Source organism: Wyeomyia smithii, chromosome 3 (assembly GCF_029784165.1).
Source record: "Wyeomyia smithii strain HCP4-BCI-WySm-NY-G18 chromosome 3, ASM2978416v1, whole genome shotgun sequence".
Classification (NCBI taxonomy): Eukaryota; Metazoa; Arthropoda; class Insecta; order Diptera; family Culicidae; genus Wyeomyia; species Wyeomyia smithii.
The window spans coordinates 34,142,084-34,157,166 of record NC_073696.1 but is presented as its reverse complement, the minus strand read 5'-3'; the positions used below and the strand labels follow the sequence as shown (position 1 = coordinate 34,157,166).

Below are 15,083 nucleotides of genomic sequence, written 5' to 3'. Positions count from 1 at the left end.
GTGGTGAAATATTTTAATATTAGACCACAAATTAAAACGAATAAAGGTGAGCTTTCAAACGAATATAATGTCTAAAAATCACTCAATTAATAATAATCATTGCGAAGCAAAGCCTTGGTGCTACATTCCGTATCGGAACTCGACCTTCTGTTTATTATACACAGACTTCGCAGCCAACTGTTGAGTGTACAGGACAATTGCGGGGCTAGCGCTACGATCCTACTGACACTAACAGTCTCTCCCGAGCCGAGATTCGAACCTATAATCATTGCACTTGAACTATTTTTGGGACACCTTCCCTTGGAAGCTGCGATAGAACTAGATTGGTATGGTTGGAATCGGCTGCTACGCAACACGTAGCTATGGTCTGGAAATGACAAAAGCAACAGTCCAAGGTCAAATCATGAAACAAGCGCACGCGTAGTCGTTTGAGGAGTAACAAACGTTAAACCTGCTTAAGCTAGAAATTTCTCATTTAATCAATGTCCGTGTTTCACTCAATTCTGAGCTATCTTTGCTCGTGTTTAGGTGAAAGCGAACACTCTATAGTAAAGCTACAATATTTTTACTGGCAGCTCTATGATAGTTAACACGATTTCTATGAGAATATCTTATTAGGTAATATACTAGCATTTTTCATAACGTCATTGAACGTAAGTATATTGAAGAAACAGGCAAAGAAAAAATTCCAGAGCACAGCAACGTGCAGACTTTGATAGCGATTGATTAATAAATCTTACCAATTGATGTTTCACCGCTATGGATGTTATGTGGATATACCCTTTTAATTTATTTATCCATTGACACCAACAAACTACCAGGCTGATTACAAAAAAAAAAACAAATTTTCCACACGTCAACTGCTTCTAACCGGTACCATTTAACACACTTGCTCGAACAGCGACCAGAAACTAACTGAAGAAGCTGCAAAGTGGAACGAATGCTCGCACTTTTTCACCAGTTTCGGTTAAAATTCAACCACCATAACAATCGCGATTTGACCGCATCGCGTTGCTACCAGACGCCACACAATTTCCATCGCTTTTCCCCGCTGAGTTGCTCAGATTCATCACTGACAGCAAGACAACAGCAAAACAAAACCCCAGAAAGAAATCGCAGAACGTTTTTATTTGTTTTACTCTAGATTCATTACCACTTACCACCAACAAGCGCTACAAACACACACCAACGGCAATACATCGACAGTGACACCGACACTACTGAGACTGGAAAGAAAGCCACAGCTGATCCTCTCCGAGCCGGCGAAATGCTTATTGAATTAATACCGACGCTTACTAACAACAACCATACACACCGACCAGTCTGCGTCTTGCAATGGTATAGCGTATGCTAATACAGAAAGCTAAGTTCTGAAATCTGTAGCTGTAGGACCAAGGATTTACACCAACACTACTTGATTCACGGCGACGAATCACGCTTCAATGTCTGCAGCACGAGGACGAACTCGGCGTATGCTGATTTTTGGCAGTGAAACATAAAAACGACCTTATTAATACCCTCTCGCTTTCCCCCCTGCCCAACCATTCACACTAGAGAACGTTAACAAGGAAGCTATTCGAAAAAAAAAATCACTCGTTGGCAAAACATGCACATCCAAGCTGATTGATTGAATTCTTACCCTACTATAAATAAAACCACAAAGACGGGTGGCATTTTTATACCTTGATGTTTGAGCTGATTGCATTTAGACGAAATAAATCAATCTGGTTAATTTTATTATTTTTTTGAGCACAAAATCAACCTTCAAGAACGATTCAGAACCTGACACATACGTACTGTAAGACATCACTAAAAAACTCATTTTTTAGAATAGTTGTAGAAGAAATATTGAACTTATAACAATAAACGGCAAACCAATTTCCAACTGGTTGCAAAAACAAAGTAAGAAAAAACCAAGACAGGATCAAAAATATCCCTCTCCTATTTCTGCTCCAACAGCATGTTCATCATATTAAGTAGTCGACTGGTGCTTATTTTTGGCCACACGGAACCACAATTTTTTAGAATAGTTGTAGAAGAAATATTGAACTTATAACAATAAACGGCAAACCAATTTCCAACTGGTTGCAAAAACAAAGTAAGAAAAAACCAAGACAGGATCAAAAATATCCCACTCCTATTTCTGCTCCAACAGCATGTTCATCATATTAAGTAGTCGACTGGTGCTTATTTTTGGCCACACGGAACCACAAAGGAAATCAAAAGAAAGAAAGCCATCAGTCACATTTTATTTTGTTTCTGTTTTTTATTCATCGGCGTTGTGCCACCCAGAAAGGCTCCGATGACCTTTTCCTTTCTATCCGCGAACAAGGGCTACTCCTTGCCAGAAGCATATAGGACTCGTGTATTAGAGTGATTCATAATCAAGCTAGCGGAACCTTGAAAGAATTACTTTGAACCATATTTAATTTAAGCTCATGTTTTTTAGAATATTGCCGAGTTTGGGTGTGCGTGCCACTGTTTTGAATTTATTGAAGGTAATCCTGATTCGTCGTGATTCGCTCTAGCGTGCATTGCTTAAAGCAGTAAATCACCAGCCACGAACCTTCATCCTTTGGCGGTGAAGCGAGATCGATGGGGAGGCGGTAGAGAATCTATATTCATGAGTTCACCCTCGCCACCGCTAGAATATTTGAAAGTGACGAAATATACCGTCTCAGAACAAAAAGGCAAATGTAGGTCTAGCTACACAACAAATTTGCTCAGCGCGTGTCTGTGTGTGTATGTTTACAATGCACGACACGCCATCCTACAAAGACGTGTTTTCTCCTGGCTAGTCTAGTCACAGCTGGATTTAGTTAGCATAAGATACAGTTGTCTGCATAACCAAGCAGGTGTGATGTCAGAGATTATTCAATTTTCGCGTGTATAAATTTAGCTGCTTCTATCTAACGATGGAACAGCACGAGCAGTGCTAGTATATTTGATTTGGTAACAGGAAATGCTTATCAACATGATAACCTAAAATAAATCTACTTTACGTACTGGGTGGTTCAGTTCTCCATCATTCAATTCTATTGAGGAAACGCATGGTCACTCACTCCTTTATTCATTAACACTACTAGCACTACTAGGCTCATTTCCTACCCCATCTCTCTCCTTTTGCTTCCTTACTATGCTATCATAAATCGCCCTTATTTCCTTAAGCAACTCCGTCACATTGGTCCCCATTTTTGCACTAATAGGAACCACAGGCACATCGACGTGGTGCTCCAGAAGCTGCAAATTCGCCTCCGACTCGGGTAAATCGATTTTATTGGCGATAATGATTTTTGGTCGGTTTGCCAACTCTTCACTGAACATGCTTATTTCATGCATCAACGTGTGATAGTGGTTCCAAGGTTCCTCTGCGGACACATCAACAATAAACAGCAGAACACTGCAGCGTTCCGCGTGCTTCAGGAATTGGATTCCCAAACCCTTGTTCTTGTGCGAGTCCGGGATCAATCCGGGCAGGTCTGCGACGGCAATCTGCTCGTAGTCATCGTACTGAACCATTCCTAGATGTGGCTTCAGTGTGGTGAACGGGTAGGATGCTACCTTCGGCCGGGCTCTCGAAATCGCCCTTAACAAAGTGCTCTTTCCAGCATTGGGAAGTCCTATAAATCCAACATGTGCCATACTTCTCAGCTCCAAGATGTAAGCTTTTTCCTCGCCTTCTCCGCCAAACTCCGCAACCTGGGGTGCTTGTTCCATGTCACTAACAAAGAAATGATTGCCCTTACCACCGGCTCCACCCCTAGCAGCAACAAACATCATTCCCTCAGTGTCCAAATCTCCGACTACTTTACCGATACCATCCTTCACAATGGTTCCCAACGGAACCTTTACCACTGTATGGCTAGCATTTTTTCCGTGACAATCTTTGTTTCGTCCTTTGTCACCACCATCCGCAGTGAGTATCGCCGTAAGGTGATTCAAGTCTCGAACGTCGGAGCTGGCCTGCAGCACGACATGCCCTCCATTGCCTCCGTCCCCGCCATCCGGGCCGGCATTTTCATTGCACCATAACCTTAGGAAAGAAATGCAACCATCTCCACCCCTTCCGCCAGCAGCACGGATGTGTTTACTGTCCACAAAGTATTGTGTCTGTGTAGGAAGAAAGTCATTAGATACAGGTGACCATTTAAAGAGAACCACAAACCGTAGGTTTATCCGATTTTGGTTTCTTACTGCGTAATGCGATTGCTACACGTTGGGACGCGAAGTTAACTCTTGCGGGAAACTGGATTGGCTGCTGGCCGGTTAACAAGCGGCCCGGATAGCGCCTTATTAGCGACGTCAACATTGCCGGTTAAAGAAAAGAATAGCACGTACGAATGTAGATATTACGGAACTTTTCAATACATGTCCACAATATTCGAAACTTGAGAATTGTGTATTTTTTGTACACTTGGTCCAATAATAGCGTAAAAACCGTAAAAACCTTTCGTAATATTTTGGTTTGTTTAGATTAGACAAGACAGTACTGGAACTGGATAACAACATTGCATATCGATAGTATCGATTCGATACCGACAGCTAAATATCCCGTATAAACTAACGTAAGGGCGAAACATAACCCTTAAGTAGCTATACTCAGAGGGAGAGATATGCGGAGAGCATGTTGTGAGCCAAACGAACATGTCAAAGTCCACCCCTTTGTCATCACGCCATGTTTCAAGGGCTAACATCTCAACATATGTGACATATGTGACAACAAACTAGATAACTTATCACCGCTTCTTTTCATACAAGGTTATCTTACTGCTGACAGCGGGCACAAATTAATTTGAGCCCAGGACATGAGTTCATTGTCACTCACTGTTACTCGGTATAGGGATGCCAAAGGCTCGTCAAAATCCGAGCCAAACGAACAAGAAAAGTAACACATTGAGAGGTATTGCAATCAGGTACAATTAAGGATATTTTTATTTTCAAACTTTTTTTGTGTTCTATTGCTAAACAATGAGTTGAGAATGCTCCAAAATTGCTTATCACAGTGTTTTTTAGTTGGTCATTTACAAACCTTTAGTATGGTCAACAAAATAATGATCAATGGGGCACCCGAAAAAATGTTCAATGCAAGAGATGGCGCTATAGTGATAGTGGTAGTAAAATCGAAATTTCCTCGAGCATTTTGCCCAATGACCTGAAAAATTGCTTTTAGTCACCCTGTTTTCATATTATTCTAACTTTCTAGTACTTACTTTTACTATATGCAATCTATTTTTATCAAAAAACTTGATTTTCCTATACAACTCCATTGACTCAATGCAGTTGTATCCAGCTTTTTACGCACCATTATGGCAGTCGCTATTATGTGTGTTCGTAATATGTGAACCTCTCTGCTTACGGCAGTTTAGGGATTTCTACTGAATCGGCAACAAGAATATTGTCAGATATATTTCTCTTTTGATAAGGTACATGAAGACTTCAAACTGACGTAAGCAGAGTTGTCAAAGGGGTGGGTAATTTATTACGAACTTTGCATATTAGCGTTCGCCATTACGGCTCGTAACAAGCTGGATAAGAAAATCAAGTTTCATTATCAAAGACAAAAACCGTCAGTAATGCCGCTGGTGTTGATGTAAGCAAGCGTGCATATCAGCTGAAAGAGTGCAATTTTCTGAGCAAAACGTATTAAAAAAAAGTAGGAGGTTGTATCCAAGACACGACCGCATAATTGACGTAGAACTACGTACACTATTAACAAATGCGTTGAGTGTTTCATTACCCTAGTAACACAACTGTTTTTATCAAAGTTTTATAGCGCTTTTTTGGCTGTATTGAGCGCTATAAAACTTTGATAAAACCAATATTTTTACTTGGGTAATGAGTTATAATATCTACTAATGAAGGGTTGTGAATTTCGTGAACCGGACTCAGCAGTTAGCAGATCGTGCCGAGTTAAAAACCATACACAGCACACACACACACAAATCATACCATATCATAGACACACACACACATCATACCATATCATACACACATACACACAAGATACCATATCATACACACACAGCAAGCAAGCGACCAATCAGAGGACGTTATTTTTATTTCAACAAGGCTTGACAATTTTCAATAGTGCAATAGTTCGTAGATTCAAAAAACATTTTTCTGCATTTGGGCAGATGCGAGTATAATTTTCCAATCGATTGTTGCAAGAATGAAGAAAATCGGTTGAAAACCAACCGACCTATAAGCATATGAAAAGGGACAAATTTCGTCCCAGTTTTTCAGTTTGCATCCCTGTGTGGTATGCTAAAGTAAAACGTAGTTCTACGTCAAAAGGAATTTTGCTGTTCAAAATTGGATTTGATGATGACGATCTTTATGCTGCCCCAACTGTGGGGGAATAATGGCAGTCTGGCGAGGCACGCTGAGAAGAACCGCGCTGCTACTGAGACATGGTGACCAGCCACAGCGCAAGTGATTTATTTAATTTGGAGGCAGCCACAGGCGCAACGCGCTGTTACTTCTGAGTGCTGTATCTGCTTCTACTGCTGTCAACGTTGTGGACAGTCCATCCAGCTCACCTTCCGACTAATGAATGTAGCTAATTTTCCCAGAAACACTCTTTTATAGCCAAAGGGTGCTACGTAATAGGCCACGCCTTTCAGTTACAGCTAGTAAACACCGATGGTGCTCACACACACGCAACGATATTACCCCTATCGTATTACGGCTTTTAATATCAAGCAAGCGATTTCGTTTGTCGCTGTCGCGTATTGCATCATGTTGCAACTGAGCAGTTGAGAGACGACGCAATTCTTTTCATGTTGGTTGATAGAATCGACTTTATATCAGTACTGCATATTCGAATTAACTGCATTTGTGAATGCGTTCTAACAGGGCAGTTTGTTATTCAAAATCGGTTATGTTGATCGCAGCCTTTGTGCTGTCCCAACAGTGGGGGTATTAACTAAATAAACTACAACAGAATTTGATTGCTAGGATCCCGCGAAGAATGTTAGCTTTTGTTGATGCTAGGAAATTTTCACCCTTTTTTTATAAGGGGGGGGGGGGGGAGTTTGTAATGATTTATTTATGTACTAAAATATCTATTCAGAACTAGTATTGTGTGTTCTGCCACAAATGGTGACATTTCAACACTATTATATATATATATATATATATATATATATATATATATATATATATATATATATATATATATATATATATATATATATATATATATATATATATATATATATATATATATATATATATATATATATATATATATATATATATATATATATATATATATATATATATATATATATATATTCGTACGCTTTTTAGTATTATTGAATGTTATTAGCTTTCGCAGTTAAGATAATGTAATTGTAGGAAAATTATTAAACCTACTTGTCAAGAAAAAAAAAGGAATAAAACGAAACTTTAAATAAACTTAAAATAAACTTAAAACTATCTTACTGACTATAAAGTGAGCTAATCGTTGCAATTGAGGATTGCAACGATTTTTGTCGGAATTTGTTGATAATTTGGCTTGACATATTTTCTAATGTTCCTACATTCGTGAGCCTATGTAGCTCGTTCGTGCTAAACCAGGGAGGACGCTTCAAAATCATTTTTAAAAGTTTATTCTGAATCCCTTGAAGTGTCTTCTTCCTGGTTGCACAACAACTTGTCCAGATGGGAACTGCATATAACATTGCTGGTTTCAATATTTGTTTGTAAATTAACAGTTTATTCTTGAGACAAAGTCTAGAATTCCTGTTGATAAGAGGATATGAACATTTGATATACTTATTGCACTTTGACTGGATATTTTCAATGTGCTCCTTGAAAGTAAGATTCTTATCATAAATTAGCCCTAAGTATTTAACTTTAACAGACCAATTTAAGACCACACCGTTCATCTTAATAACGTGGTTATGGGTGGGTTTGAGAAATGAAACTCTTGGCTTATGAGAAAAAATAATTAACTGTGTTTTAGAAGCATTAGGGGAAATCTTCCATTTTTGTAAGTATGAAGAAAATATATCTAAACTTTTTTGAAGCCGACTGCATATAACACGAAGGCTTTTTCCTTTTGCGGAAATGCTTGTATCGTCACAAAACAGAGATTTCTCACAACCTGGTGGTAAATCAGGAAGATCAGAAGTAAAAATGTGTTATAAGATTGGGCCCAAGATACTCCCCTGAGGCACACCAGCTCTAACAGGCAATCTATTAGATTCACCATTTAGATAGTTAACCTGGAGAGTGCGGTCAGTTTAATAACTTTGTATCATTTTTGTGAGGTAAAGCGGAAAACTGAAATTTGACATTTTAGCTATTAAACCTTTATGCCAAACACTGTCGAATGCCTTTTCTATATCTAGAAGAGCAGCTCCAGTCGAATAGCCTTCAGATTTATTAGTTCGAATCATATTTGTTACTCTAAGTAACTGATGAGTAGTGGAATGCCCATGGCGAAAACCAAACTGTTCATTTGCAAAAATTGAGTTCTCATTAATATGTGTCATCATTCTATTAAGAATTATTCTTTCAAAAAGTTTGCTAATAGAGGAAAGTAAACTAATTGGTCGATAACTAAATTTTCACCCTTCAATTACTTGTTTATTTGCCTTGAAAAAAGGCATTTTGCTGTTCAAAATCGGTTGCTGATCGCAACCTTTGTGCTGCCCCAACAGTGGGGGAGTTAAGATACACGGACAACATGCACTGTGGAAGCTATTTCACCTTCTGTAAATTAGACGGCCGCGACAGATGTAACTGCTAGAATCCGCACAGAATGCTTGCTTACGTTGTCAAAAATTATTAACTTTCAATGACTTGTTTATTTGCCTTGAAAAAATTACAATTATTGCGACTTTTACGCCAAATTGGACTACCCCGAAATACACGATTATCACAGCCGAATCTCGCACACGATTTCGCAGTTTGGGCGATGGGTATCGATACCAGTGTTATCGAAACGCTTGACAGAAATATTTTATTATATAGACAAAAAAAAAGTAGGAGGGTGGTATTCAAGACACGACCGCATGACGTTGACTACCGTATTCTTAAAAAAAAAAATATTCCATTGAAGCAAATAGTAGAGGGAATTGCAACGCTTCTTTTACAAAACTTCTGTAACAAAATTTCGAGGCTCCAAAAGGTACCAGTTTCTGATTATTCTCGTCCAGAATTCAAGCCATTTTAGTATTTATTACTAACAGCCACCAGCATAACGGGTGAAACCGGCACGAGATGACCGGTACTATTTTGTCTTTCCTCCTTTCAGCTGCTAACATCCTGGCGCTGTCGTGAAATTAACATCAACATAAACATGCATTTTTGCAAGGTTTTTTTTCCGCTAGTAACAGCAATTGTAAAACATAAAATTCAACTAACCGCTTCTATTATAAAACTGCGAGGCAAAAAAGGTGCCAGTTGCCGATTTCTTGTTTACTGGTTTCCGTCCAGAATTCCAGCCATTTTAGTACTTTGCAGTAGCCACCAGCATCACGGGTCAAACCGGCACGAGATGACCGGTACTATTTTGTCTTTCCTCCTTTCAGCTGCTATCACCTAGCGTCCGCATGTCACTGGTGCGGTTTTGGAATCAGAATGATGGGGCGCCGGCCGCTGTCGTAAAATTAACACCAACAAAAAGATGCATATTTGCAAGGTTTTTTCCGCTAGCAGCAGCATAAATATCGGAAACAGAAAGTGACAACAACAATAACAACAAAGTCAGATCGATTGTATCCGTTAGTGTCGACTGTGCTTGGGAAGAGAGGTAGTGATTGGCTGCGCGGTATGATTTAGACAATCGATATTAATTACCAATTTTTCAATAGTGTATCTCAAACAATAGTTTGTTTTTGTTACATAAATTTAACCGTAAAAGAATTTCTGATCGATTGATGCCAAAACCTCGAAAACCTGATTATAGATGACTGCAAAATAAGCGCTCAAAACCTGACCACTTTTCTCTGGTTTTCCCTGGTTGAATTACTAGATTTTTAAATTCAGGGGCCTAACTTCGATATAGACGTTAGTCAACGTCAAAAAATCTCTATCATGAGTAGCAGTCATGGTAGGTTAATAAGAAATCACTCCAGCAATGGTCAGTGCTTGATACCTATATATATTATTAAAGTATACTTGAAACCGTGTGGTCAGGTATCGATACAATGACAATTGAGAAAGTATCGATACTCAGTATCACCCAATCAATCATGTAACACTTAGTTTTGTTTTAATATTCAACCTAATTTTCAACTAAAGCTGCTCAAAAATATATACTTAATGTTGCAAATGAAAAAAAAACAAGCAATGAACCCAAAAAAAAACTGCCACTGCGCTACTGAGGTGTCAATTTGATAAAGCGAAATAAGAAATTGGGCAATGAATGATTATCACAGAAGTCCAAATAGTCATGCAAGGGGCAATATTTGCATTTGGAAAGAATCATAGAAGATTTTCCAATCCATTGCTGCAAGAACGAAGGAAATCCATCAAATACTAACCGATTTATTAGCATTTGAAATTGGACATTGGACGACTGCTGTTGACAACTTGTCGCTGTCCAGAACTATTATGAGCGGCTTCGGCTGAAACAGGCTCTTATGTAAGCCAAATAGCATGTTTTCAATTGCAAAGGTATATGATTCTGTCGACCGTGCTTGGGAAGCAATAATATAACGACCAATCAGAGGACGTAATTTTCGTTTAAACAAGGCTTGACAATTATCAATAGTACAATAGTTTGCATAATCAATCAACAATTTTCTACATTTGGGTGGATGCGTGTATATTTTTCCAAACAATTGCTGCAAAAATGAAGGAAATCGGGTGAAATCAAACCGATTTATAAGCATTTAAAAAGGGACATATTTCGTCCCCTTTTCGTTAATAGTTTTCCTATTTACATCCCTATGTGGTAGGCTAAAGAAAAACGTAGTTGTACGTCAAAAAAGTTTATCGTTATCCTTCGATTTTTTACATGGGCGAGCTGTCATTTATGATATTTCCTGCAGAATTTTATACTTTTTTCAATAATCGAAGGAAAACAACAAACATTTTTTGAAAATCACATTTTGCTCAGAAAACGCGGCTTTTTCAAATGATATACAGTCGAATTTCGCTCGTTGCACTAAACCCGTATAGTGAAAAACGTTCAATCGTTGGGCTGAGCTGTCAACCCAACAAACAATTTTGTTAGATAACGGCTTGTTAAGCTATAGTTCAGCCAAAATCTGCTGAATAATAACTTATTAAGCTGTAAATCAACAAAATTGTTTGCTGGGAAAAATGGAAATCGATCACACACCGATTGTTTCTTGTTGTAAGGGCTATATGGGAGAACTGTCATTTGAGGCATTTCGAGCATTTTTTATTCTTTATTTGAAAATAAAAGGACAACATTGTTTAAAAATAATGTTTTGCTCAGAAAATTGGGTTGTTTAGCTATATCAGTTTTTTATATCATCTGAAAGATTTGCATTTTCTGAGTAAAAGGTGATTTTAAAAATTGTTCTATCGTTGTCCTTCGCTTTTGAAACCAAGATTTAAAACTGCTTGAAATCTGCTCGAAATCGCTACAATAACAGTTCGCCCATATACCAACTGTCATTGTAGCGATTTGGAGCGAATTTTAATTTTTCATTTAAAAATCGAAGGATAATGATATAAAGTTTAAGAACATCACGTTTTGCTCAGAAAATTACACTCTTTCAGATGATATATAAAAATCGGAAATCCGTGAATAGCTAAACAACCCAATTCCACTCTTTCATCGTTCGCACTACTCCGAGGAGCAAGACAGCTTTCATCTGCCCAAGCACAATGGATACGTTTGCGTTGCGTTGACGTTAATTTGACAGAAAATGTATGAGTTAACTGTCGAACTGCCGCAAACGCAGCCGCAACGTATCAATTGGTGCTTCGGTTTTTACTCTTTTGCTTGGGAGTTCTTGGGAGTAATTGGGTTGTTTAGCTATATCAGTTTTTTATGTCATCTGAAAGAGCTCCATTTTCTAAGCAAAACGTGATTTTCAGAAATTTTCTATCGTTGTCCTTCAATTTTTAAATTACGATTTAAAACTGCTCGAAATCGCTACAATGACAGTTCGCCCATATACCAACTGTCATTGTAGCGATTTCGAAAGATTTTTATTTTTCATTCAAAAATCAAAGGGCAATGATATAAAAAAAATCACGTTTTGCTCAAAAAGTTACACTCTTTTACCTGATATATAAAAAACAGAATTCAGGAAGTAGCTAAACAACCCAATTCTAATTTACTCAATATTACCACAGAGAACAGACATTCATTTTATTTTCAAAAGATGTGTAAAAACTTGAAACCGTCATTTAACCGTAAGTGGTAATGCTCCCGCTGTAGCGCTTGCGTCAATGATAAACCAAGCACTGATATCGATGAAATATCGATACGGCAATATTTATGCAGAGCAACTGGGGCACCACAAGACAGATGTCGTTATTGTATTAACGTGATTCGATTTTACACACGATTTTCAAATTCTTCTATATGAACATGAATGTCTGTTCTCTGTGATATTACTCCGAAATTTTCAGATGATTCACATCTTTGATAACCTTGAGAACAAGAAAAATATATAAGCGGTGGAATCGAGAAACATTCGTATATTTGACGTTTGACGTCTTGAATAAAGTGGATCAACCTCATAGACCACCCGCATAATCAATAACCATAAATGAATGATTATTCTATATATATATACCATAATGAATGATTATATATATATGGTGTAACGATAAACCATGTAGTCGGTACTATCCAGATTTTTACGCGCCATATTGGCGCAAGCCATAATGCAAAGTTCGTAATAAATTACCCACCCTTTTAACTCTGTTAACGTCAGTTGAAAAGTCTTCATATATTTTATCAAAAGAAAAATATATATGGCAACATTTGTGTTGCCAATTTTTCAGAAATCCCAAATCTGTCGTAAGCGGAGAGGTTCGCATATTACGAACACGCATTATAGCGACCGCCATTATGGTGCGTAAGAAGCTGGATATTTCGAACTAGTTGTTAGGCACGTTTCATGGTTATCGATTATGCGGGTTGTTTTCGTACAAATGTATTAGTACTACGCATTGAGGAAAACATCGCTGTTTTGTTTGCAATACTACGTTTTGAGCAGCGAGACAAATATTCAGTTGGACACCTATCCAGCTTTTTACGCGCCATAATGGCGGATGCTATAATGCAAAGTTCGTAATAAATTACCCACCTTTTTGATAACTCTGCTTACGTCAGTTTGAAGTCTTCATATATTTTATCAAAAGAAAAATATATCTGGCAACATTTGTGTTGCCAATTTTCCAGAAATCGCAAATCTGACGTAAGCAGAGAGGTTCGCATATTACGAACACGCGTTACAGCAACCGCCATTGTGGTGCGTAAAAAACTGGATTGTATGTTTTAAACTCGGTTCTGAATACAGCCGAAATTCGTTGGTTTGTTCCAACCACCCAACTAGCGAATCGTGTTCGTTAGTTGGATGAAGTGATAACTGGGCAAATTTTTCAAAGGGGCGCGCCGATTTTTTGTTTTCTTCCTGCTTTGGAAAATTTCCTAATTTCATTGCGGTAAAACTATGTCAAAGAAAATGAACTTTGCTCATCTGTCTTGCTGCTGTAGTAAATATTTTATGTATTTAGTCAATACCTTTTCATACGAAAAAATCCAACGAGAAGCAAAATTATATAGCGCAAGCACATCACTCTGCTTCTTGCCTTAAAAATGGAGGATCGCTACGCTAGATATTTCCGGTGAAGGCGTTGAAGAAATAATATGACAAACAACCGAACAATTTATAACATGTACTTTTCAAATTACGCGATTGTTTATGCCAGAGATGATCTGTATGAAGTGTCCAGTTAATAGCGCTGAGAAACAAACTTATTAGTGCTGAACGGATTAAGCGTAATAACTCAATATGTTTACAAATTTTTTACAGCAATAAATAATATAATTTTATTTTAGTAATATTTTTTTCACTTTTCGGCCCCTGAAATGCATTGAAATGACGTTGAATTCTGACATTAGAGTGCTTTTTAGTTGGGTGACAGCCCAACTAACGAACATCCAACGAGCGAATCGTTACTGTATACTTTTCATTCGTGGCCAAAAATCGGGAGAAGCTGCTGAACGTTATCGACAATAAATGGCAAATAGTGGTAAAAAGTTGAAACAACGATATGCGATGAATTACAGTTTGAAGGAAACAAAAGCAACTTTACACGGCTCTACACGTTTGCTAGTGTGCGTAGGTGAAAAGTCACTTATCTCTATGGTAACAAACCAACATGTTTTATGAACGGTATGTACATCTGTATGCTTGTTGGTGGAAATATATTATTGTTTAAAGGCGCTTCACGATCCCAGTTGGAGCCGATAAATTCCGGTTTCAACTGTTACGGTAATATTTATTTAAAACAGTGATGGCATGAACTCGTGCAAAGTTGAACTGAGTAACACTTTTTCAGATTTGAATCCAACTTGAATCTGCTTCCTCTCGATAGTTTGAGTTTTTTTTGCACCGCACACTCTGATCGATTGAGTTTAAATGCGTGCAATGCAAGCAGTGCACGATGTATCCAACGATGCAGGCGATGATGTGACGCGATGAGTTTTGTTTTTAGATCGAATTTATGCTTTCAAAGGACAATGCAACAAACTGTTGCAGCAGACGCGGCGCGAATTCCATCGCAATTCGATTTTTATGCAATTGTTGTTATGCAGGATTCAAACTCAAATCTAACTCAAGTGTAATGCACTGTTAGTAGGGTTTACGTGCAAACCGAGAATAAATGTGCAAGCAAGTTTTAAAACTCACCTGGATACGAGTGCAAAGTCACACTGCCTACTCTGATTTAAAATGATAAATTTATTGATGAATTCATTAACAGGAATCACGCAATTCGTTAGATATTGTTTTTTATATCCGATGCCTTGTGAATTCACCTTTTAGTAGAGCATCATGTCATGATCTAGGGACAAGACACTATTGATGTATTGCGTAATTTTTCCAATATTCAATATTTAAAAGAATTTAACGTTG

General features: G+C 37.9%; 2 protein-coding genes across 2 annotated transcripts in view; both read right to left on the bottom strand.

The window, feature by feature from the left end:
* Positions 1 to 1,904, bottom strand: part of LOC129731370 (plasmanylethanolamine desaturase) — a 42,732-nt gene extending 40,828 nt beyond the window's left edge. Inside the window, exon 1 of the mRNA XM_055691292.1 lies at positions 741 to 1,904. The gene's annotated coding sequence lies outside the window, so the exon portion shown is untranslated. The remainder of the gene's footprint in view (positions 1 to 740) is intronic.
* Positions 1,905 to 2,890: 986 nt separating this feature from the next.
* LOC129727905 (mitochondrial ribosome-associated GTPase 2) lies at positions 2,891 to 4,494 on the bottom strand. Its single transcript, XM_055686180.1, has 2 exons — positions 4,166 to 4,494; positions 2,891 to 4,110 (listed from the first exon to the last, which is right to left on the bottom strand). Exons 1-2 carry the CDS (start codon positions 4,307 to 4,309, stop codon positions 3,067 to 3,069), a joined length of 1,188 nt encoding a protein of 395 aa, XP_055542155.1. The 5' UTR covers positions 4,310 to 4,494; the 3' UTR covers positions 2,891 to 3,066.
* Positions 4,495 to 15,083: the final 10,589 nt, after the last annotated feature.